The 24,909-nt window shown below is 44.4% G+C and overlaps 1 protein-coding gene and 2 non-coding genes across 4 annotated transcripts in view; 2 read left to right on the top strand and 1 right to left on the bottom strand.

The window, feature by feature from the left end:
• Nucleotides 1–14,805, bottom strand: part of ERN1 (endoplasmic reticulum to nucleus signaling 1) — an 80,567-nt gene extending 65,762 nt beyond the window's left edge. For both annotated transcript variants that reach the window (XM_019732982.2, XM_019732980.2), the window contains exon 1: nt 14,616–14,805. In XM_019732982.2, coding sequence (XP_019588541.1) covers nt 14,616–14,669 — 54 coding nt within the window. In that variant the 5' untranslated portion in view covers nt 14,670–14,805. The remainder of the gene's footprint in view (nt 1–14,615) is intronic.
• Nucleotides 14,806–24,202: 9,397 nt separating this feature from the next.
• LOC141569047 (small nucleolar RNA SNORD104) lies at nt 24,203–24,272 on the top strand. Its single transcript, XR_012492441.1, has one exon. It is a non-coding gene; the product is annotated as a small nucleolar RNA SNORD104 (small nucleolar RNA).
• A 193-nt stretch (nt 24,273–24,465) lies between these two features.
• On the top strand, nt 24,466–24,597 carry LOC141569060 (small nucleolar RNA SNORA76). The gene has a single exon (XR_012492454.1). It is a non-coding gene; the product is annotated as a small nucleolar RNA SNORA76 (small nucleolar RNA).
• Nucleotides 24,598–24,909: the final 312 nt, after the last annotated feature.

Here is a 24,909-nt window from a genome sequence, read left to right on the forward strand (position 1 = left end):
GTCCATATTGATACAAAGCAAACCTGGAGGAAAAAAAAACAGTCCTCTAAGGTGAAGGGTTGATCTGTGTTCACAACCTAGGTGAGTCTTCTCTGGTGTTTTAATTTATATTAACGTTAGACGGGTGTTGCTTGGCTGCCTTACAGCTGAGTATGAGCGTCACACACCAAAACTTCATGGGAGAGTTTAATAACTCTCTTGTGATGAAATGTGGCCTGCAGAACGAACTCCATCGCAAGGGGTCTTGCTTTGAGTCTCCTCGTCTGAGGGACTTCTCTGGCCAGCCACCACGCACAGATCAGAAAGCTCCCTCTGAAGGCCCAAGGACTGAAACATACCCCTCCTTGCTTTTTATTCTCCCAGGGTGCCTCTCCCCAGGACCCAGAGTCAGTTCCAGGTTATTTTTGCTACAATAGGTAGAATCATGGGGGTTCTAACCATATAGAACAAAGTAAGTCTCTGGATCACGATTTCATATTACTCAAGAAGGTTGGCGAGGATCTGAAGGACTTATCAATCTCTTCCAGGCACTCCCTGTTTCACACCTCTTCCTGTTGGCTGACTCTTCCATGTCTAACTTACTTGCTAGTTCACTTATTTCAACCCTCCCTTTCTAGGCTGGACTCTCTTTTAACCTACAGATACACAGGAAGAACGGTCCTGTTCTGTGTAAGGCCTGTAAAACTCCTGCCCGTAAGGAGCTTACCACCTAGCAGAGACACAGTGCTTCCCAAGGGGAGACCGCAGGTTCCACGACCATGCCTCCCAAAGGCTGAGTTGGCGGTGTGCCCAGGCCTTGCCCACAGCAGTTCCCTACGATTCTGAGCCCACACTTCCCGCTCAGGCCTTCTTCGCACTCCTTGGCTTATCCTGTGTTTGTGTAACTTCAAAGCCTGTTAGTCATCCTCGCAAAACCCCACGTTAAAAAAATCCAAAGTTCCTCAGGTATCCCCACGAGCCTGGCACATGCTCAACAGATGTGGGTTTTGGGGGTGGGGGGAGGGGGTGGTCATGAATGAAGTTGAAAGAAGATGGACGGGACACAGGCTATGTGTCTTGATTCAGGCTCTGGGCAAGTCCTTAAATTTTTCCCGGCAGAAGTAGCTGATGTTATAAAGTAAGAAGACGGGGTTGGATATGGCTTTTAGCTCAGAAGTGTGATGGTCCATGATTTGTCATCTCTCCACAGGCTTTAGCCCCAACCAGTCAAAACATGCCCCAACCCACCCAAGAATGTGAGAGAGCTCAGAAGTCGCAACGCCTTTGGACACAGTCACCCCCAATCCTGGTCTTTCAACAGCCCAGTGTCTCCACTTATCTTGAAATATTGCAACATTGGAAATTAGTAACAATCTGATTCACTTTAAGATTCAGGGTGGGGAGGGGGGGGAGGAGAAACACCACAGAAATCAACTAATGTTATGTGGGAGGAGGCAGGTGACTCCCAAGAATAGTATCCTGTTTCCCCAAAAATAAGACGTAGCTGGGCCATCCGCTCTAATGCATCTTTTGGAGCAAAAATTATTATAAGACCTGGTCTGATATTATATTATATTATATTATATTATATTATATTATATTATATTATATTATATTATACCCAGTTTTATACTATATTAAAATAAGACTGAGTCTTATATTACTTTTTGCTCCAAAAGACACATTAGAGCTGATGGTCCAGCTACGTCTTATTTTCGAGGAAACACAGAACATGCTATAGACTCTAAAACCAACCAACTCCTAAACTGAAAGGGAGATCTCTACTCTTCTCCAAACCACAAATCAGATAAGTGATTGAACTTTACCCAGGTACGGTAAGCCCCAGAGATTTCCAAGTACTGAACCCATCGGACCAAGAAAGATGATTTAGGGTTGGTTTTAGAAGCAACTGTGGTTTGGTTCCCAGTCAGCTGAATAACAAAACTACAGATAAATTTGTTCTTAATCTCTGTGTGTAAAGGAAACCGTTTTCTGCTTTGCAAAACCAGACCACAGCAGGTGGAAAATGAACCCTAACAGAACTAACTATAGGAGAAGGCCACTGGATTGTTCAGAGACAGGTGGTGCCTGAGGTTGGAGATTCCCTGAAACCAGGTTTACACTTTTCTGGCAGTATTTGAATTTATCTGGAGATCTTATAAATACTTCCACAGTGAGAAAACAACATCTAATTTTGTTTGTAAAAAATACATACATACAGCAAGCAGCTCCTCGAATAATGTTGTTTTATTTTAACACTGATGAGATGCCATAGAAACTTAACTCTTGCTTATATTAGCCTTGGTAAAACTGGTTTTGTTATGCACAGTTTTGCTTAAAGTCGCAGAACCTGTTGACAATGTTAAGGGTTACTTACTGTATATACCACATGTGTGTTTGGGAGAAGAGGCATCACAAAAATCAAGGAATTGCTGGCTCTCACCCCTGAGTCCTACGGGTTTCTGAGATTTCCCTGACACAATTTTCAATTTCCTCTCGTTATGTTGTCATTAAGAATTGACAACAGTGGCCGGCCCGGTGGCTCAGGCGGTTAGAGCTCCATGCTCCTAACTCCAAAGGCTGCCGGTTTGATTCCCACATGGGCCAGTGGGCTCTCAACCACAAGGTTGCCAGTTCGATTCCTCGATTCCCACAAGGGATGGTGGGCTCTGCCCCCTGCAACTAACATTGAATGCGGCACCTTGAGCTGAGCTGCCTCTGAGCTCCCGGATGGCTCAGTTGGTTGGAGCGCATCCTCTCAACCACAAGGTTGCCAGTTCGATTCCTCGAGTCCCGCAAGGGATGGTGGGCAGCGCCCCCTGCAACTAAGATTGAACACGGCACCTCGAGCTGAGCTGCCTCCCAGATGGCTCAGTTGGTTGGAGCGTGTCCTCTCAACCACAAGGATGCCGGTTCGACTCCCGCAAGGGATGGTGGGCTGCACCCCCTGCAACTAGCAACGGCAACTGGACCTGGAGCTGAGCTGCGCCCTCCACAGCTAAGACTGAAAGGACAACTTGACTTGGAAAAAAGGCCTGGAAGTACACACTGTTCCCCAATAAAGTCCTGTTCCCGTTCCCCCATAAAATCTTAAAAAAAAAAAAAATAAAAATAAAAAGAATTGACAAGTCACACTCAATATCTCATATTTGCTCAGGATTTTCAATCATATGTGAGCTGTCAACACCAGTCCTCCAGAAGATTGGATGAGAAACAAACTGGAGTACAGACCTGTACATTAACCCCAACATTAAAAGATGCGATGCCACTGGGAGGGCTGGCGGGAAGGGCTCTCGTCTAGGACAGGACACTGGTCAGGGAGGGCCCCACACATTGGCTGGGCCCTACAGGACAGGGAAGCGACACCTAATGAAATCACAGCTCATTATGGTGGCAACTTCCAGGCCCCCGTCTCCCTTGCTCTACACTCTATTTTGTTTCTTTCCGTAGAATTTTATCACCTTCTCACATTCTGTGTGTATTTACCACGATGTCTTATCTGTCTCTGCCAAGTAGATGTAGGTTCCATGAGGACAAGGGTCTTTGTTTTGTTCATTGTGTCCCAAGAGCCTCAAACTGAGCTTGCCATATAATATATACTCGATAAAACTGGTGAATGAATACACGGATGAACAGAGGGAATCCACTACCTCCAGGAGCTAGGGAGCTGGGACGCTCAGAGCAAAGCTGCCTTCCCATCTTCAGCCACTCAGGTGAACGTGAAACGCGGCAGCTGGGGGACGAATCCCCTAACTTAATGGTGTTCTAATTTGGGAAGACATTTAGAAATAGGCCCATATAAGTGATTTGCTAGTTCCACGGTCTAGTTTTACCAATGGGGAAACAGGAAATAACTCATTTGCCCAGTTTCCTAGCTGGCCAGTACCGAGCCAGTACCGAGCGCCTCATCTCTCCTCTCCCACTACCTTTCTATTGTATGGGTCAAAGCACGTATGAAAAATAAAAAAAAAATAGAATTGACAAGTCACACTCAATATCTCATATTTGCTCAGGATTTTCAATCATATGTGAGCTGTCAACACCAGTCCTCCAGAAGATTGGATGAGAAACAAACTGGAGTACAGACCTGTACATTAACCCCAACATTAAAAGATGCGATGCCACTGGGAGGGCCGGCGGGAAGGGCTCTCGTCTAGGACAGGACACTGGTCAGGGAGGGCCCCACACATTGGCTGGGCCCTACAGGACAGGGAAGCGACACCTAATGAAATCACAGCTCATTATGGTGGCAACTTCCAGGCCCCCGTCTCCCTTGCTCTACACTCTATTTTGTTTCTTTCCGTAGAATTTTATCACCTTCTCACATTCTGTGTGTATTTACCACGATGTCTTATCTGTCTCTGCCAAGTAGATGTAGGTTCCATGAGGACAAGGGTCTTTGTTTTGTTCATTGTGTCCCAAGAGCCTCAAACTGAGCTTGCCATATAATACATACTCGATAAAACTGGTGAATGAATACACGGATGAACAGAGGGAATCCACTACATCCAGGAGCTAGGGAGCTGGGACGCTCAGAGCAAAGCTGCCTTCCCATCTTCAGCCACTCAGGTGAACGTGAAACGCGGCAGCTGGGGGACGAATCCCCTAACTTAATGGTGTTCTAATTTGGGAAGACATTTAGAAATAGGCCCATATAAGTGATTTGCTAGTTCCACGGTCTAGTTTTACCAATGGGGAAACAGGAAATAACTCATTTGCCCAGTTTCCTAGCTGGCCAGTACCGAGCCAGTACCGAGCGCCTCATCTCTCCTCTCCCACTACCTTTCTATTGTATGGGTCAAAGCACGTATGAAAAAAAAAAAAAGAGTGCCTATAATCTACATTTCAAAACAGCTACGATGACAAACTACGCTTATCTATCTATGCGAGGAGGGCAGAACTGGAGCTGCCACTTGGGATTTCCTTTCAGCATCAAGTTCCGTGGGGAAACACAGCCCTGGTCCCCACGTTTACCCAGGTCTGTTAGGTCAGATGCCGAACCCCGTTCAGAGGCTGACTTCAAAGGGCGACTTTCCAGTTCTACTGACGTCTCGCAACACGGTCCCCGCAGAGCTTTAGATTTGATCCAGCCCAGTCAATGCGACACTCAGAAGTGAGTTTCCTCTTGATTCTACACCAGCTGTTAGGATTCTTTGAGTAACAATTTAGTCCATTGGCTGAGACAGCTGACTAGCCACGTCCTGCGCTGTGTTCTGCCGACAGACCTTTCAACTGTGCGCCTGCTGCGAGGCTGACAGATATCCAGCTCTCACATGAAAAGGGGAAGGAGAGTATCACAAACTGTCCCCTCCTACAGTTTGCTTCCAACATACACACTCTCACCCTGATAAGAAAGTTCCTTTTTGTTTACATGCTTCATTCTTGTGCTTTAATTATTGAACTTCTCCCACAAATTTCTTCAATACCCAGGCCCCTTGGCTACTTCACTCTGGTGACAAAAATTTGGATGGTTTCACCCGCCAGGATGCTGTATTGTTTTGATTCCTTAGGCTTCTTAATATATGGAGAAGGCAAAAACAATAAGTAAGCCTAAGTGTAACTTTAGATAATTCTATAAACATTGTATAATTCAAATACATTCAAAGTGTATTTGAATAGAAGGTCAGCTATCAGTCAAAGCTGATTTTTAAAAAGCAATTTCAGTAGTTAGTACTCAAAGAAAAACTATCCATCTGTCTGGAATTACTTGTTCTTTGAGAGTTGGGCAACATATTAAAAAAAATAATAATGCTAGGCTCTCTAGTTCCAGTTCTGCTGCTAACCAGCAGAATGTAGTGATCCCAATTCTCTATAAAATGAGCGAAAAGCTCTCTCCGGTCTGGTCCAGGGCTGTGATTACCGGGCACAGGTAGACACATTTGCTCTGTCCAGGATTAAGGCACAGGAATTACTTGATGGCCTCAACCTGGCTGCACATTAGTCACATGGGGCTTTAAAAAAATTTGTTTTTAAAAGAAAGGATGCCAGCCTCAATTCCTAAAGATTCTGATTTCATTCACCTGGGGTGGGGCCTCAGCATAGGGCACTTAAAAAGCTCCCCAGGTGACTCAAGGTGACTTAATTCGCCCGGGCTGACAAGCACTGCCTCCTCACACACTCCCAGCTGCAGCTGTGGTCTCTCTCTACAGGTGTTTCTCTCACTCCTAGAAACCCCTCAGGAGTCATGGGCCATTTGCTTCAAGAGAAAAGAGAGCTGATTTAGTTTGAGCAACAAACTCCTCTGACCCAACTGGAGATCAAATGACAATGTCAGCTTCTGGGGATTTGACAGCAGTGTTTGTTCAGAAAATGTATGAAAAAATTTCAGTTTCCATGACAAACACTCCTGCGGCCCAGACAAACAATTATCCCCTCATCGGAAACAGAGGGGGGAAAATAATCCACTGGAGAAAGGGGTGGTTTTGAATTATAATTATAAATTAGTCTACTAACTAGGGAAATCATGTTTAATACATAAGAGGACAACCCTGAATGAGGGTTCATTTTTTAACTGTGAAACATCATGCTGAGTGAAAACTGAAACTGACTTGGAATAATCACAAACCATTTATCTCCTGGGGTTTGGCAATGTTAAAATTAATCTCATTACTGATATGAGGAGCTGTCAAGAGGGCACCACACACTATGGGTCATGTCCACCCAAGCAGATATCCAGGAAGCCCCTCTCATTCTGTAGAAAGAAACACTACTGATGAGATCCCATTTAAGAAGGTAGATTACAGCTGAAGCAACATCTGCCTCCCCTCCAAAAAAATCCACAACCCACTTGCCTGGTGATAAAAACAGCTCCTTGTTTTATTGGTCTTAAGCCTCAAAGAAGAATTCCAATAGTATTCGCTGAGGGCCCACTACAGTGGGTATGGCCAACTCACCCTGCCAAACGCTACAGAGGATGAGAAGATAAGCAAGACAGGGTCCTTGCCGTCTAGGACAAACCAGCAAGAGACGTGAAACCCCCACCCCCACCCAAGGCACCGTCCTGGCCCTTTCCTCTCTCCCTCATTACACTCTTCTGAGACCCACCTAAGCTAACCTGAGTCCCTTCAGGGTCCACAGCCCACTGTCATTCTCCTGTCATAACAGACTCATTCCCTGGTGCCAGAACCACTTGGGACGTGGGGGACCCTAAGAAGGCAAACAAGCACCCCAGGCCACGCCTGCTAACTAGAGAGCTCCATCTTTTCGGGATTCCTTGAGGAAGGCTGTGACCGTACTATGGAAGAGCAGCTTTGGTTAAAGGTTTGGTTAAAGACATGAACTTTCAGTGTTGCTGTTTCAGAAACATTTCTGGGTGAGATCTTACGGATAAACAAGCACCTGCGTGGATATTATTAGACCGCAAGCAAAGAAACGAGCTTAAACTGTGAATTAGGTTTAAAGATCTCTTCATCTCTACTCTCTATGATCGTTGCAGGATTTGGCTCCAGAGTTGAGAAGAGTCAGTCTTGCTGAGGGAGAGTCTCAGGTGAAGGCAGTGTTTCCTGCCCAAAGCTGCATTTTCTCCTACCGAAACAAAGGGTGAGAGGCCACAAGTCTTGCGGGAGATCCAATAGCATTATCTGAAGCTTACAAATCTACTTTCTTCTCTTCCCCGTCCTTCTCTAAATCCCATCTCTCAACTGCAACATGGCTGGGTCACCTCCTCAGGATGCGACTGGGGAAGTTGAACTGATTTGTTCTAACAACAGCATCAGAACATAAGCATTGCGGGGGCTGCTCATCAAAGAGAAGCAGGAGGATTAAGTTCAAGGTTCCATTCTGCCACTGACGCATGACCTTGGACAGGTCCAAGGTTCTACCACCCTCTCTGGCCTCAACTTCCTCATTTGTCTGCTCAGGGGAACAGAGCAGGGCAGTGATTTTTTCAACTTGGGAGGGGAAATGATGACTGAAATAGAGAGGCATATGCCCCAAACACCACCCTGGAAGGTTCTAATGTGCTCCCACTGTTACTGACTGACATGCATCCAGTTCCTTATGTGGGGGTGGGGCGGAGAAAATGCTGAGGCTCATTGGATTAGACCAACCAGATCTCTTCTGGCTGTCTAACCTACTTGGATTCTAGTGACCCTGGGAGGCATTTATTCATGTATGCTCCCGTTACTCAGAATATTTCTGGATTTTTTTTTTTTGAAATTCCCTTCAAAGAATCTATTTTTGAATCTGCTACACGGTAGAAAGTCTTTAGTTGGTTTTTAGAAATACACAAAAAATGATATCCAAGTGTCCTCAGTAAATTGTGCAATCAAGCTGACTAAGAATAGTTTTCATCAAAACTTCAGTGTAAAAGTTATAGTCAAGCAAAGATAGGAAGGTAATTGGGAAATGTTTTAAGTTGTGTAAGAATTTTGGCGTAAAAGTAAACATTTGCTTTTTTAGGGTTCCTTTTTTTTTGTTTTAAAGTTGAATTATTAAATAGATTAAATAAATTCTTAAATGAAGTACTCAAAAGTAAGAAGATTGACTTGTATGAGATAAACATTGACCCTGAAGGGGTGATTATTTTGAAAGTGACAACATTCCTTTGGATGAATAAGTTTAGGTATGTTTGTGGGAAAAAACAAAACACACCAAAGGCATTGTTATTGTCAAGTGGTACTTTAACCTTCCAAGGAAAAACATCTGTAGGCACAAGCTGTATGCTTTAAGAACAGCTGCCGCCAAAAGGGACAACCAGTGCATCAACTCTTGATTGATTTATGAACAGTCTTGAGGCAAAATTGTAAATGGCCCCACAGCCAACTATAGAAAGGATCTTGTCTGTAGGAGGTAGGCTACCCTCAAAACCAAACTCAGATTACCCCGAGGTATTTCAGGGTGCTCGTGGGAGCCACACCTGCCAGAGAGCTGATCTGAAACCGCTGCAGACCCAAGGGCCCTGCATATAAGTTACTTAACAAATTAGAATAAAACATTAGCTCTTAGGTCCGTAAGGTGTCGTCAAGAGACTGTCATGGTTACTTACGTCTTTAAAATGTAAGCAAAACAAAATCTAAACATTCCACTTTCACTTGACTTAAAATCCACACTGCTAAAAGAAAAAGTTTACTTTAAAATTGCTATCATAAACCCAATTTAAGGCTAGTTTTGTGCTTTTTAAAACATCCAATATTGTTTGGGGGCTGGGGAAGGGAATTATAAAGAGTACGTACGATCAGCAAATTCCAGTTCCAGGAAAGCAATAATTAAGCAGTTAGGATGCATTCAAGAGTTTAGCAATAAGGTTTATCACACTGTTTATAGTAATGAAAATTAAAAACAGCCTCATTATCCTCATGGTCGAATTATGGCATATCCATTCAGAGAAGTATTACACAGCCAGTGAGAAAAATGTTGCAGAATTAAATTTATCGACACAAAAAGATCTATGATATGTTTCAGTTTGGGGACGAAAAATGTTATCTATGCAAGTATGTGTGCAGAAAAACGTCTGGAAGGACATATATCAAAATGTTAGTACATTAGCCACTAGGGAAATGCAAATCAAAATCTTAATGAGTTACTATCTCATACCCACTAGGTGAGGATGTGGAGAAATTGCAGGTGGGAATGTAAAATACTGCAGCTACTTTAGAAAACAGTCGGGGCCAGCCAGGTGGCTCAGGCGGTTAGAGCTCCATGCTCCTAACTCTGAAGGCTGCCAGTTCGATTCCCACATGGGCCAGTGGGCTCTCAACCACAAGGTTGCCAGTTCGATTCCTCGAGTCCCACAAAGGGATGGTGGGCTGCACACCCTGCAACTAAGATTGAACACGGCACCTTGAGCACAAGGTTGCCAGTTCGAGTCCCGCAAAGGGATGGTGGGATGGTGGGCTGTGCCCCCTGCAACTAGAAACAGGAACTGGACCTAGAGATGAGCTGCGCCCTCCACAACTAAGATGGAAAGGACAACAACTTGACTTGGAAAAAAGGCCTGGAAGCACACACTGTTCCCCAATAAAGTCCTGTTCCCCTCCCCCAATAAAAATCTTAAAAAAAAACAAACAGTCGAGTAGTTCCTCAAAAGGTTAAACATACAGTTACCATATGACCCAGAAATCACCCTCCTAGGTATATGCTCAAGAAAAACGAAAATATATGGCCATTCAAATGTTTGTATACAAATGCTCAAAGCAGCATTACTCATATAATAGCCCCAAAGGGGAAATAATCCAAATGTTCATCAACTGAAGAATGGATAAACGAAATGTGGTATAACCATATAATGGAGTATTATCAGCTTTAAAGAGGAATGAAGCATTGACACACACTACAACATGGATGAACCTTGAAAACATGTTAAGTGAAAGAAGCTACTCACAAAAGACCACACATTTATGAAATGCCCAGAATACACAAATCTACAAAGACAGCAAGTAGATTAGTGATTGCCAAGGGCTAGGAGGTTTGTGAGAAATGAGGAGTGACACCTAATGTGTATGGAGTTTCTTTGGGGGATGATGAAAATGTTATAAAATTGATTGTGGTGATCGTTGTACAATTCTGTGAATATACTAAAAACCATTGAATTGTACACTTTAATTGGGTAAACTGTATGATAGGTGAATTATATTTCAATAAAGCCGCTAAAATGTTAACAGAGGTAATATTTGGGTAGTAGGATTAAAGGTTTGTTGTTTTCTGTAAATTTAGACTTCTCTATGCTTTCTAACTTTTCTACAATGAATATGATTACTTTGAGGGATTAAAAAAAAATCTTCCCATGTTATCATACAAAACTTTTCCCATGTTATCATACACACACAAGATTTGAAAAAAAGGGAATTACACCTTTCCTTATAATAGTGGAAAAATTGGGAACAACCCCTGTAGTCTCAGCAGCGTGATCACTAGGCAAAGCACGGCTTATTACCAAGTCAACCCTGGTCAGTTATGACCCCAGGCCCCAATCTGGGGCTGGGAACAGAAGGCTCAAATGCTTTGGCCATGGATGATGGTTTACTAAATTGCTCTTAAAAGTGACAAATGTGATGGCATACTCAGAATATTTCCTAACAGGTTATGAGAAACATTCTGTGGGAAAAAAAACAACAAAAACACCAAAACCTGAACAAAAATATAGAACACAGATTTTTACACTGTTGTATTTGTTGTATGTTTGTACATGAACAAAGCTCATAAGATAATCAGAAGTGATACAGAAACTGTCTAAATGTAACTTCAATTTAAAAAAAATTTCATCAAGCGAGGAGTTTATGATTGCTTTTTTAAAATTCTACTTTTCCCAGTCTGTGTCAGGTCTGTTGCCCTCGTTTAAATATCTCTGAGAATGTGTTGTTCTGAGGCAGGGAAACAAACATGGGATGTAGGTAAAGATAAAGACAGAAAAAAAAAATTCCCAGTCTTTGGGAAATATAGCCAACAAGCATGTTTCTTATTCACAGACGAGGATTCACTGTCCCTATTTTTTAAGCCAGCATCACACTCTAATCATTGCTAGGTTACAGGCCCTGAGTTATTTGTGCATAATGAAAACTGAATCCATTAAAATGATCCGTTAGGCTTTTCTCCTCTATATCATCTCTTTAGGAAGAACATTTGATCATTATAGAAAAGTATATGATATTGAATCAAAAGATAAGACAGGCGAAATAACTATACCCCCCAGGCCCATGCAGATGGTGCTATTCTGTGCAGACATGAAGAAATCTTTACATAGCCCACTGATTTTATATTCAGGAATAGGGTCTGCCATTGAAATCTCATACACATTTTCTCTTGTGCTCCTAGTAGCTATGTGACTGTGGAAAGCCAAGTGGGCCAACGAGTTAGTGTAATAATACACATGTGGACTACAGTCTCATTTCATGATTAGCAGCCCTGATAACATGCGCTTAATTCTCCTCGTGGCCTGAGTATAAATACTTGATATCTTCTATTAGGATAATTCATGCAGGTGATAACTATCAGATATATGCACCAGCAGCGTAACTATCAGAGGACATGTCTAGTTAAGACGCATGTCTCAGATAATATTCTCAGCGTTTCTGTACACGCATGGTGCTTAGAGTTCTAAGACATTTTTTATTCCACTCTAAACCCAAAACACTGGTCCTAATCACTAAGTTATACACCTAACACTAATATCATATTGCATGTCAACTGTAATTGACAATTTTTTTTTCCAATTTAAGATAAACAAATAAATAAAACCCAAACAGGGGCTGAAGAAAAGGAATTGTATATATTATAACTGCAGAAAGTATTTTGCCACACAGGCTACAGATCTTTTGGGTACTGGAGAGAAGTGGAATCTAAACATCTTAAAATGAGAATTACATGAGAGTGATGATGTGACAGCAACGATGGAACACAGACCAACATTAGGTATAAAGACCCAGGTCTAGGAAAGAGGGAAAAACTCACTGACTAAGTAAGCACATTCTGGATTAACAAAACACAACCTCACATCCCTAATAACACTGATGTTATTGCATTTTTGATCTTGTAGCCTAGAATTTCGGCCTCTGCTAAATCAATGTCTGGCTCAATCAGACACATACTGAAAGAAAATCACAGTATTCATCGCCTCCAGTTTACTAGTTATTTCGTCAAACAAAAAGAAACAGCATCAAAACATGCTCCTTGCAGAGATGTAGTATAAAAAATGATGACAGAGTACGAAGCACCTGTTGGGGGGAGAAGGGTAAGGAGAATATTTAGTTATCATCTATGATGTGCAAGGTGCTTTCAGGCACATTAGTATGTTAGCATTCCCCTTATCAGGAATTCACATATCAAGAAACACAATCTCTAAGAAGCAAAATAACTTGCCTGAGGGCACAGCTACCAAGTGACCAGTTAGAACTCAAGTTTGTCTGATTTTACAGTCAGTGTATTATTCTACATAGTAATATCACCGCTGTCTAGCTTAACTGTACACTTTGTAATGGGTTTCGTTTAGTTTTCGAATAAAAATTCTCACTATATTTGGGGGTTGAAATTTTTACTGGCAGATAATTCTGGGAGTGAAATTCTGACCTTTTACCTGAAAAATAGTTACACTAAAACATAACCTTTTGATAAGGGTCTGGAATATTTTACCATGAACTCTGAGAAGTCTGGATTTCTAAATACAGTTTGCAAATATTTACATGCACTGAAACTATAGTCCTAAGTAAAGCTAAATAGTTATTGTTGACTCTTTAAGCCTAAGTTATTCAATAACTAAAACACTTGAATCCAACGAAAAAAACAGCAAATGGAAAGATGTGGCAAAGAAAACCATATACATCTTGGCCCTCGTGATTCAAAATGATCAACGTTCATGCCATACGTTTGGTCTTTCTGTTTATACTCTTCCGTGTGAACAGATGCCAGGCAGCAGTTAACCAATCCAGGATGTAGTGCTCAAGTTCAAAACCTGACCCTCGTTGTGAAAGTGTCCTTTCCCTTAAATTAGGGGAGAAATGTCACTTACATGAGTTCTATTGTAAAGTGTGCACAAATTTTCCTTTAAAAGAAACCCTGAATTTGACAAAAGTTGCCTTACATATTATTCCAGCTGTTTCCAAATCCTTGCTACTCCAAGAGCACGGACTATTATTTACCTAAAATGCATAACATCCAAAGACTTCACGCTGTGGTACTCTGGTACACACATCAATTCTCCACCTGGACACCTGGTACATGATAGCCTACATTAAAGAGTACACAGTGGAGGTCATTAAACAACCTGCACCAATGTATCATACCCACATCCTGAACGATACATTTGTTAAAAAACCACTTGCTAGTTTAGGTTCTTCTAACCAGAAGAAAAAAAAGCCAAGTCTGTCCACAAAATGTCCTCCCCAGCCGTGGTGCCAAAATCCATAGCCTGAGTGAAAGGTCTTAAATAGTCAAATAAATGTAAACCAGGCGCTTCTCGCCAGAAAAGGATGAAAAGAGGTTCCGACAGCCCCACAGTGACCTCACGTAAGAAGAGTCTTTCATGTAAAGTTTTGAAGCGGCTTTACCGCGGTCCCACATGGGGTCTTAAAAGAGTCCAATTCCCACAGTTTATTAACTTGCTTAACGAACGGCTGGTGCACAAAAGGAAGCCTCCTGCCTCGCAATTCCAAGAAACCTGCAAGGCAGGTAAGCAGGATCAAGCTCTTGTGTAAAAATGCCTTCCTTCTCCCGGATGCATTAGTTTCCCAAAGTTCTCTCATATTAAAAGTTCCAACAAGGATTATAAACCCAAGACATTCCCTTCCTCTAGATTACACGGCCCTTTCAGTCTTTCCTCCGCCGTCAGCGCCAGGCAGAGTCGGCGCCCACCTATGGGGAGGGTCCGGCAGGTGGGGCGGCCTCCCAAGGGTCCTGGGCCTTCTGGAGACCCCGAGGTGCCTCCAGGGCGACACAGAGTTGCGCACGAGGCCCGGAGAGGCGCTGCCCGTGACAGCCGCGCTGGCCCACGAGGCCCCTCGGGTGGCGTGCGCTTCGGCGGGGCTGGCCGCAGCAGCAGCCACTCTGGCCGGCCAAGAGGCACTCGCTCCCCGCGGGGCGCCGCCTCCTACGCCCAGCCCGAGCCTCCGCCGGGGCGCACCGTGCCTGGGGCCGCCTCCGCCGCTCCCGGCTTGAATCCCGGCCGCCCCGAGATGTCCCCCACCACACGATCCCCGGTCACTTACCCCGGGGCAGGGCAACAGCAGCGCCAGCAGCAGCAGCAGTAGCCGGGCCGGCATGGCGAGGACTCTGTCTTGGCTCCGGGCCCCGCCGGCCGGCTCAGGGGGGCGGTGCGGGCAGGCGGGCTGAGGACGGGGCGGGGGCACCGCGACGATAGCGCGGTGGTGGCCGGGCTTCAGCGAACGCAGAGCTGACTAGGCAGTGGAGGCAACCCCATTCCCGACCCTTTAAGCGCCGGTGCCGGTGCTCCTTCCGGTCGGGGCGGGACTGAGGGCGGGGTCGGCCAGGGGCGGGCCCGACACTGGGCGGGGGCGGGGCTGTCGCAGGAGGGGCGGGACCTGGGCGGGGCCGAGGGCGGTGCTGGCCTCTTGCTAGCCCCGGGTCGCGAGGCCCCGGCTGCGGACCGAAGGATCAGGCCTAGGCGTCCCGCGTCTAGGGGCGCTGAGCTTGTCCTAGGGTGGAGGGAAGCCGGTAGCCCCACCACGCGGCAGCACCCCTTCCCCGATGCGGTCCCACTAACCCCGCTGACGGACTGCTTGCGTCAGATTTGATCAGGGAAAAGGCCAAGAGACTGGCGGTCACGGCTGCCCAAAGCACCCCTCCCCAACACTCCTTCCCCCCCCCACACACACCGCTTCGTCTTCCCGCCATGGTGGAATCATCGGCGACCTAGGGAGCGAGGGGCAGCTGCTGGCAGGCGATTCCAGCAAACGGCGCTTCTGCCCTGCGCCCAGCAGGTGACAAGTCCACAGCCCTGGGGTCCTCCAGATGCTCCAGCTGCGCCTCAGTTAGTGCGAAGGCATCTTCTTTCCCTACCCCCCTCGGGAATTACCCTCAAATCACGCCCAACAGCCATCAATTCCTTTTGGAATAAACCATGGCCAAATCATTTGCCAAAAATTATAAGCAAAGAAGGAAACCATTTCAGCTGCTGGTGTCATGTGTGTTTACATGGCATTTGTAGATGTGACCTCCTGAAGCTTGAGATGACATGTGTCACAACTCATTGGAGGGAGTGGGTGTGGTGAGGACTCATACAAGGTCTATTTGAGGGTTATGGGCTATTAACCTGAATTAAAGAGCCCAGCAGCTGTTTGGTCACTGGAACCCCTGCTGCCCTCCATTTAGATGGAAGAGGGGAGAGAGGAAATGTTGTTTGTAATGAGTGAACGGAACTTTGGAGTAGAACACTGATATATCCGAGGAGAAAAAAAGGGAATAGTAATTTTTCTAATTTTTCTCGACTTGCTCATATGACAACCTAAGATTTTTCAGGGTGTTGGGGAAAAGGAATAAGCAATGCAAGAGAAAACAGCAAAGAAGTAGTGGAGGACGGAGCCAATGTCTGGTGTGTGTGCACTGTGGATCAATCCTAGCCAACTAGAACACAGCAATGGAGGTATATGCACAGCAATGCATAGTAGGCCAAACTCTTGTAAACAGAGCTCCCCATTCCCAACCCCCTCTACCCGGTCACAGTCAAGGGACTAATCCCTACCAATGCTGGAGAATGCAACAGACCAGTTTAAGAGTGGGACAAATCTTGGCAACTGTGAAAGTGGTAGACACATTTTGAAAAGTGTTATCTGCATGTCTAAATGCAAACAGATTAGTTTGGGATTGGTGGAGAGGTGTGTGGAAAGAGGCTCCATCACGCCTGAGCAGTGTGGCCAGGTGCCTAGGGAGGAGCCCTTTAATGATTACCTGTCCAACTTACAAGCTGACAACAGGATCTGTAAGACCATAAACGAATTAGAAGAGAAGCGTGATTGGAAAATGCCACTTTCACATCCCTTCTCTGGTGCTTTTTCTCAGAATAAGTCTAGGAAGGGAACTTTCTGTGCTGGAACTCTGGCAGCCCTCTGACAATTCAAAATGTCACTGTGATCTTGTAAGCACAGCTGATGAAACACAAAGGGGAATGCTTACCTCAATCTGACTCACAAATCGTTTTTAAAGACCCAATAAAGAAAAGAAAAAAAAATCCATTCCAAGAAGCCTGGGCAAGGTAGGTATATTTATCTTGTACTCAGCTGGGCAAATCCCCAGGCTTTACTTAAACTGTTATATGCTCTCAGAATGTCTTATGCACCGGTTAGGTTGTTCTTAAGTTTAATCAGTTCACATGTTTTATACACTTCACTTGACTAGCAACTCATACTGATAGCTCAGCTTGTGATAAAGCAAAAAATGGCATTACTGATAAATGCAAACAGAAATGGAAATATTTTGTAGGGTGCCTTTGGAGTAAACCTGCCCATATAAAAGACCTGAAAACAAGCAGTGAATAATCCTTCTGGAAGTCACATTAAATAGCATCCTCTAAACAAGTCAAAGGTCATGGTCTTAGTGTAAAGATAAGCCCTCTTTCTGCATCAAGGTAAAAAATTGAAAAAAAAAAATGTTGCAACAGGACCTGAATAGTATGTCTGGGCGGTGAGTAGTTGGAGAAATTTTAAACCTTATTTTTCACTTCTCTCTGAAACAGTGGTTACCAAACTTAGAGAACTTTAGAAAAACACCTTTTCGAACTTTAGAAAAGCCCTCTTCCCCTACTGATTCAGAAACTCCGGGGGGTGGATCTCAAAGGCTGTGTGTTTTCCAGTTTCTGCAAATGACTAAGGGCAGCCAAGATCCTGGGATCCAGCAGCCTCATAAATGTTCTACGTTAATCCCTGTGGCCATAAATGCTTTACTTATTTTAGCAAATGCTGCCCTCTAGTGGAAGAAATTATGACCAGGGCCTTTAAAAGTGTTTATGCTTCTCATTTCTATTTAAAAACCTTCAAAATTTCATGTAAAAATTATTAGGAGGTTGGTTTGCTGATAGCTATTTAGTGAGAGGGTAGCTCCCTCTGAAAGTAAAAGCCCGTAAAACCAGAAAGGGAGGTCGATTGAAAGCTCCAGTAACATCTCCAAGGAACAGTGTCTTTATCAGAATAAATCGACAGATTTTTGTGTGTGATTTTGATGCTACTGCTGCTTTCAAACAGACTTGAATTTACAGCACGTGTGGGATAGTTGTGGGAGAAATAAAATGATGAAGCGAGAGTCCAGTAGCAGGCTAAATTTTATCTCCTTCGTGTCCTGATATTTAAGGGAAATTTAAGAAAAACCTCGTCACTGTGAGCAGTTTCTTAGGTAAACAGAACTTTGACTCTTCCTGTTCTAGGATGATTGGATTTGAAAAGATTATGACACTCATTGAATCCAACCCACTACACACTTTCTTGTATCACAAAAGTGTTTCTTACCATGGTTAATATCTATTGGCTGTCACTATTGTTTGGAAATGTGCAAAAATACATGCTTTATGGGACCATCTCACGTGATCTGCACAGCAGTTCTATGAAGTGGGTGCTACGAGCCCCATTTTACAGATGACACATTGACATTTAGAAAGGTTAACAGCCAGGAGGGTAACACACAGCTAGTAAGAGGCACAACCTGGATGAGAACCCAGCTACCTACATAACTTCAGAGCTTGTCTAGGCAACCCCAGATGCTGTAACATGGTCCATTAGCTGGTTATTATTCTTGTCCCGCCCCCAGCATGATGACACGGTAAAATTATGTGACCTGTAAACATCGTTAGGCAGGAGCCCAGATTGCCATGTCCCTGGACTACTACTACTAACCAGAAGTTTACACAAATATGTGGTGATGAGGGGCATTGCCTCAAATCACATGTAAGTCTCCTGATCTTATCTGGGGCTTGTGTAAAAGAATGTTAGGAACAGAGCAGCCATCTGGGAAAGAAGAGGGAGCTTTCTCTGGGGCTTGTGACCCGTGAGGCAGTTCACTCTAATCCTGACTGATTACTTGTTCACTTGCCTCTGAGCTGTTCTATTGCACACCCATTTGTGCCAAGTCTATATGTCCATAGTGTATATTAATATGCCCACCAGTATATTAATATTCTCAAAGGACTAATACAGCACCAACGTGGAAACGGTGTCCTCTGAGAGTGCCTCTACTTCCTCACTGGCCAGTCCCTCCTAATCCCCTGGAGTCTGGCTTATTTCCACAGAACTCTCTGGAAACATGTCCCAAGCAGCTCATAAACATTCTTCCTCTTGTAAAATCCCAATGGCCAATGCTTCATCTTTTACCTGGGCCTGTCTTCAGTTCAGCTCTGACAATTAAGTTCACAAACTTGCCACCGTGCGCTTACATTGGCAGCACTGTACAAACAGCTCGGGAAGGTTTCATAACGTTGGCATATCAGTGTCTCACAGCTGTGTTCGTGTTGATGTGTGGTGGTGTCTTGCTGAGCGGTGTTCATCATTGTTGTGTGTTCTTGTGTGCCATCGGGAGAATGTCTGAGTTTGAATTAGAGCAACGAACAAATATTAAGTTTCTTGTTAAACTTGGTAAGAATGGAAGTGAAATCAGGAACATGTTAGTCCAAGTTTATGGGGATAATGCCATGAAGAAAACAGCAGTGTTCAAATGGATTGAATGTTTTTCTGAGAGGAGAGAACGTGTCGTTGATGAAGAGTGGTCAGGGTGACCAGTAATGAGTAGAACTGATGAAAACATTGCAAAAATTCGTCGAATTGTGCGCCAAAATTGTCAGCTGACTGTGAGAAGCATAGCAGACCAAGTAAACATTGATAGAGAAACAGTTAGGAAAATCTTCACTGAAAATCTTGGCCTGAGACAAGTGTGTGCAGACATGGTCCTGAAGGAGCTCACTGATGAGCAAAAGCAAAGGAGAGTCAAAGTCTGCCAAGACCTTTTGGAGATGCAAGACGATGTTTTGGGCCATGTTATCACTGGTGATGAAACAAGGGTGTACCAATACGACCCTGAAACAAAGCGTCAAAGTGCACAATGGAAAAGTGCCAATTCTCCAAGACCAAAATGTTCTATCAGTAAAAATCAAGAGTCAAAACGAAGCTGCTAACCTTTTTTGATATCAGAGAGATTATTCATTATGAATTTGTACCAACTGAACAAACAATTAACCAACTTTACTATTTGGAAGTGTTGAAAAGGCTGCGTGAAAAAATTAGACAAAAAAGATCTGCACTTTTCACCAATTCACGGCTCTTGCATCACAATGCACCAGCTCACACTGCTCTGTCTGTGAGGGAGTTTTTAGCCAGGAAACAAATAACTGTATTGGAACACCCTCCCTACTTACCTGATCTGGCCCCCAATGACTTTTTTTTTCTTTCCCCTTTCTTCCGCCTCTACCCCCGAGTCCGGTTCAAGCCGTTGTTTCTCAGTCTAGTTGTGTAGGACACAGCTCCCTGGCCCATGCTGGTATTAGGAGCCTTGCGCTCCCCCCGCTGAGGCAGTCGGTTGCCAGTTGTCGGTCGGCAGCTCACGGCAGCTCACGCCAACCTCCGGCTGCCCACAGCAGCCCAGCTCCAGGGAGAGCTGTTGTTCACAATCTTAGTTGTAGAGGGTGCAGTTCACTGGCCCATGTGGGAATCGAACCAGCAACCTCAGCATTAGGAGCATGGTGCTCCAACTACCTGAGCCACCGGGCAGACCTGACCTTTCTTTACCTGAAGATAAAGGAAATATTGAAAGGAAGACATTCTGATGACATTCAGGACATCAAGGGTAATCCGACGACATCTCTGATGGCCATACCAGAAAAAGAGTTCCAAAATTGCTTTGAAGGGTGGACTAGGCACTGGCGTCGGTGCATAGCTTCCCTAGGGGAGTACTTCAAAGGTGACCACAGTGATATTCAGCAATGAGTTATGTAGCACTTTTTCTAGGATGACTTCGTGAACTTAATTGTCAGACCTCATATGTTAACAGTTCTTTTTTCTTGAACTTTTCCTCCTTCGATATTACTATTTTCTGTCTTTCTTTCCTCGTCCCGGACTGTGTTTCTTAAAGCTTACTAGGTACACCTTATCCATTCTATCTCCTTTTTTCCTAGGAGAACTCATTCATAGACGTAACCAAATTTTAGTTAGAAAAGAAAGGAACTTTAGCTATAATTCTGTCAGCTTCATTTTGGAGATGACTTCATCTTTGACCTCTACATGGATGATTACCATTCATTCATTCAACAAATTTCACTGAGGGCTTCTGAGTACAAAGGATTGATACCATGAGGGAATATCACAGTTTGTAAGTTGGTAAAGGTGACAGGACATGCACAGAAATAAGCAACACACGAGGCTGACTGTGGAAAGTGTGAGAAGGTGGGAATAAACTCAGAGATAGAACTATGGTGTCCAAGACAGAGATGGGCCTGGGGGAAGGAAACGGGTGGGGAAGGACAGAGTGGAGAAGGCTTCATGGAAGTGGTAACTGGGCTGTGCCTTTTCTCAGATGTGACAAAAGGATACCCTGGGGGAGAGGAGGACCTGAACAGAAGCTTGGGGAAAGGGAAGCTTTCATGGGAGCCCAAGGTGACACATCAGTTAGGGTGTGTTTGGCTTCTACACAAAGGAGCAGTGGGAAAATGAGGCTGGGAAGGTCGGCAGGATTGGCCAGTGGGTGGGGGTGCTAAACTCAGGCTGGGCTTTCTCTAGTAGGCAGCAGAGTGAGAAAGGACTGAAGTTATGTTTCAGGAAGAATTAGGGGAAAAGGCAGGCATCTGAAAGGCTGTTAATCTAGAGCAGGAAGAGCAAGGAGGGGGTAGATATGAGAACTTGCCAAGGCAGAATGGAAAGCATTTGACTGGTGCAGTTATACAAACAAGATTGAGAAGAAGGAATTCAACAATAGTTCGTCAGACGTTTACCATGGTCAAGGAGCTGTTCTTATTACTAGGGCCACAGAGATACTGAGTAAACAGGAACTGGGGCCAGCTTTGCAAGCGGGGCAGATATGCTAGGTGGTGTCGACAGAATCTGTCCCCTAGTGGGCACCTACCCAGGTTGGGCCAATCATACTACTCTATTGTGGTAGCTAGTTTCCAAAGATGGCCCCAAATAATACTTTCCCTCCCTATACGCATGTGCTGCTCTGCCATCAAAAGGTACAGCTTATTTCCCTTCTCTTTGAATCTAGACTGGCCTTGTGACTGATTTTGACCAGAAGTGACATTCAGAGACCTCCCAGCCCCGGTTTAAAAGCCCTGGCAGCTTCCATTTCCTTCCTCTTAGAATACTCAGTCTCGGATGCTTCCTCTTGGAAGCTAGCTGCCACATGTGGAGAATCCCAAGCCAAACACAGGCCACATGGAGAATGGAGTTGCTCTAATCAACAGCTCCAGCTGAGCTCCCAAGCTGACATATTTGTATACAAAGATATTTCACAATAAAAATTTTAAATGCATCTTTAAAAGGCAAATATTATCACATTGGGCTAAACACTATAATCCAACCATATGCCTTATACAAAAGATACTCTAAAATCAAAATAATAGAAAGGTTAAAAAGGAAGGGATGGGCAAAGTTATATCAGACAAACAGACCAAAAAAAGACATGAGTAGCAACGCTAATGTGAGATAAATTAGAACTCAAGGCAAAAACCATAAATAGCTTAGAGTGTTATTTTATACATAAATACATGTAATCCATGATGGAACTGTTACCAGCCACAAACTATACTGAGATAAACAGCACAGCCTCAAAATGTAGAAAGCAAGTAATAATAGAAATAATCAAGGCAAATGACTGAAACGTTTTATTTTTAAATTTCATACAGTAAAATCAAAATTTTTGGATGAGTTCTATGAGTTTTGACAAATGCATAAAATCATGTATCCACCACCAGAATCAAGATATGGAGGGTTCTATCACCCTCAAAAATGCCCTCGTGCTGCCCCTTTGTAGTCTAATGCTCCCTACTCTCCCAATCTCCAGAAACTCTGATCTGTTCTCTATCCTTACAGTTTTGTTTTTTCTAGAATGTCATAAAAATTGAATTATACCGTGTTTTGAGTCTAGCTCCTTTCCCTCAGCATAATGCTTCTGAGATTCTTCCAAGTGTTGCATATATTTGTAGTTCTTCTTTCTATTTCATCGCTGAGCAGCATTCAATTGTATGGATGTACCACAACTGCTTACCATTCACCCAGTAAAGGGCATTTGGATGGTTTTAATTTTGGGGAGGGGCGGGGGGATTATGAATAATGTTATAAACATTTATATACAGGATTTTGTGTGAATATAAATTTTCATTTCTCTTAGGAAATACCCAGAGATAGCTGGGTCATACATTAAGTGTATGTTCAACCTTATAATAAACTGTCCAATTTCTTTTCCAAAATGCTTGTACTATTTTGTATTCCCAAATAGTAATGGAGCAAAGTTCTTGCTGCTTTGCCTTCTTACCAGCATTTGTATTTGAAGCCTAATCTCACACATTATATCAATCAATGACAGTGCATACACTAGCAATCAGGTACCAAATACACAGATATTTGGACAATATAATTACAACACAACTAAAGTTGATTTAATAAATATTTCATGTCAATATTTGTACATGATACTGAAAACATCTTCATTTCAAAAGTCTATGGCACATTTATAAAAATATATCGAGCTCCACTCAATTACAAACGCATAGGTTGAAATGCTTTCATTATTACAAAACAACAACAACACACACACACACACACACACACAAAAACATTTTCCTTATTAAGGGGAAAAAAGGAAACGAATTTCCAACATATGAAGGAAATAAGGATGACCCGATATTATGACAGTGTACAGTTCCCTGTACCGGTAAATCAAGCTCTTAGAGGGTAGGGCCGCATTCCTATTATCCATTAGTGAATAGTGTGCCTGGCTCAAAGTATGAGCTTAGAAGCACTTGAGCTTTCCCAAAGTTAGGGCTTCTCTCTTCTGGGTTCCATAGTAGGCCGGTATTTTAGCATTTATTAAAGCATTGCAATCACGTAAGTTTTCCACATCACACCTGTCCTTTAAAAAACAAGTATTTGTTTACCACTCAGAATGTACCAGGTGATTAACATGAATTCATTTAATCCAACTTTTTTGGATATTCCTTTTTTCAGAAGTTGATGCTCAGAAAGGTTAAGTGTTCAAGATCATAAAGCGAATTCATGGCAAAGTCAGGTTTGGGTGCACTTCGGGCTACTTTCAAACACAAGCTCTTTCTACCAGAACAGATTACTCTAAATTCAGGGCAAAGTTAGTGTGTCACCTTTTTAGCCGCCGCTCCTAGCCTAGCTTCTGGCACAACATATCTCAAAGAAGTTAGGCATTACTTGCATTCTGTTGTTTGTAAAGTTTTCCTTTGTGCTGAGAGATGCTCTAATTACAAGCCGGCATCCGAGATGCGGAAAGAAGTCCGGGAGAATGTAGAACACTGCGCGACTCTCCGTCTGTCTTTGACGCCCATCTCCATGGTTGACACGTAACCACTCTATACTCTGGAGGACTCAGAGAGCACAGACAATTGTTAGGCTACTTCACGGCACGTGGCCGGAAGTTTGGCTTGCTATTGGTTAATAGCGGTAAGGCCCGCCCAACCAACCCGTTGGCTCCTTTAAGTGGAAGCCAGGCCAAGTTTTCTGCCTTTTGGCGGCCGTAAAGCTTGAGAGGTGAGATGGTGGTTGTGTTGGTGTCTGGCGGCTCGGCCCCGGGTATCGGGGCCCGGGAGCCGGGGCCCGGGAGCCGGGTGGGAGGCAGGTAGCCCGCGGTGATGACATTCCAATCAAAGCACGTGTTAGACTGCTGACAAGGGTGATGCGAACTGGAGTCTGAGCCGGGCCGCCGCGGTGGAGGGGAGGGAACGGGCCCGCTATCGCACAGCCGCTCACCCACCGCTCTCGTTCTTGTAGATCCGGGCCGACCGAAGACTTAGGATCTCATCGTCCTCCCAGCCCTTCGACCCTCCCCCGAAGGTTCTCAATAAAATGGTTTGATCCCAGCGCTGGTGTCGGTGTTTCTTATCGCGACGCGCTGCCTTTGAGCCCCCGCCGCGCCTGTGCGTGGCGCCGGGGGTCAGGCTGCAGCGCCAGAGCACACGCTTGCGCATAACTGGGGCTGTCTGCTCTCCGCCGGCGGCCCTTTTAACCGCAAGCGACATGGCAGCACCGCGCTGCTGGTGGCGGGTTGCCTAGGGGGTTGTGTCGACTCAGCAGCCCCTAGAGCCACGGTTGACGTGCCCTGGGGAGACGTCAGGGTCCTGTAGGCTCAGCTTCTTAATGCCCCGCAAATTCCTGTGCCTGCCCTGTAGGCCCCGGCTGCCCTCTGTGCTGATCAGTGAGACGCAGTTAACTGGATGGCCTCTAGAGGTAGATGAGAAACGGCCATGGTCTGGAGTAAGTTTCAGGTCGTGGTGTACTTGACAGGAACGGGCTTCGGTCTTGAGGTGCATGAACTCATCTGGCTAAGGTGTAG

This window comes from Rhinolophus sinicus, linkage group LG15, assembly GCF_036562045.2.
Source record: "Rhinolophus sinicus isolate RSC01 linkage group LG15, ASM3656204v1, whole genome shotgun sequence".
NCBI lineage: Eukaryota > Metazoa > Chordata > Mammalia > Chiroptera > Rhinolophidae > Rhinolophus > Rhinolophus sinicus.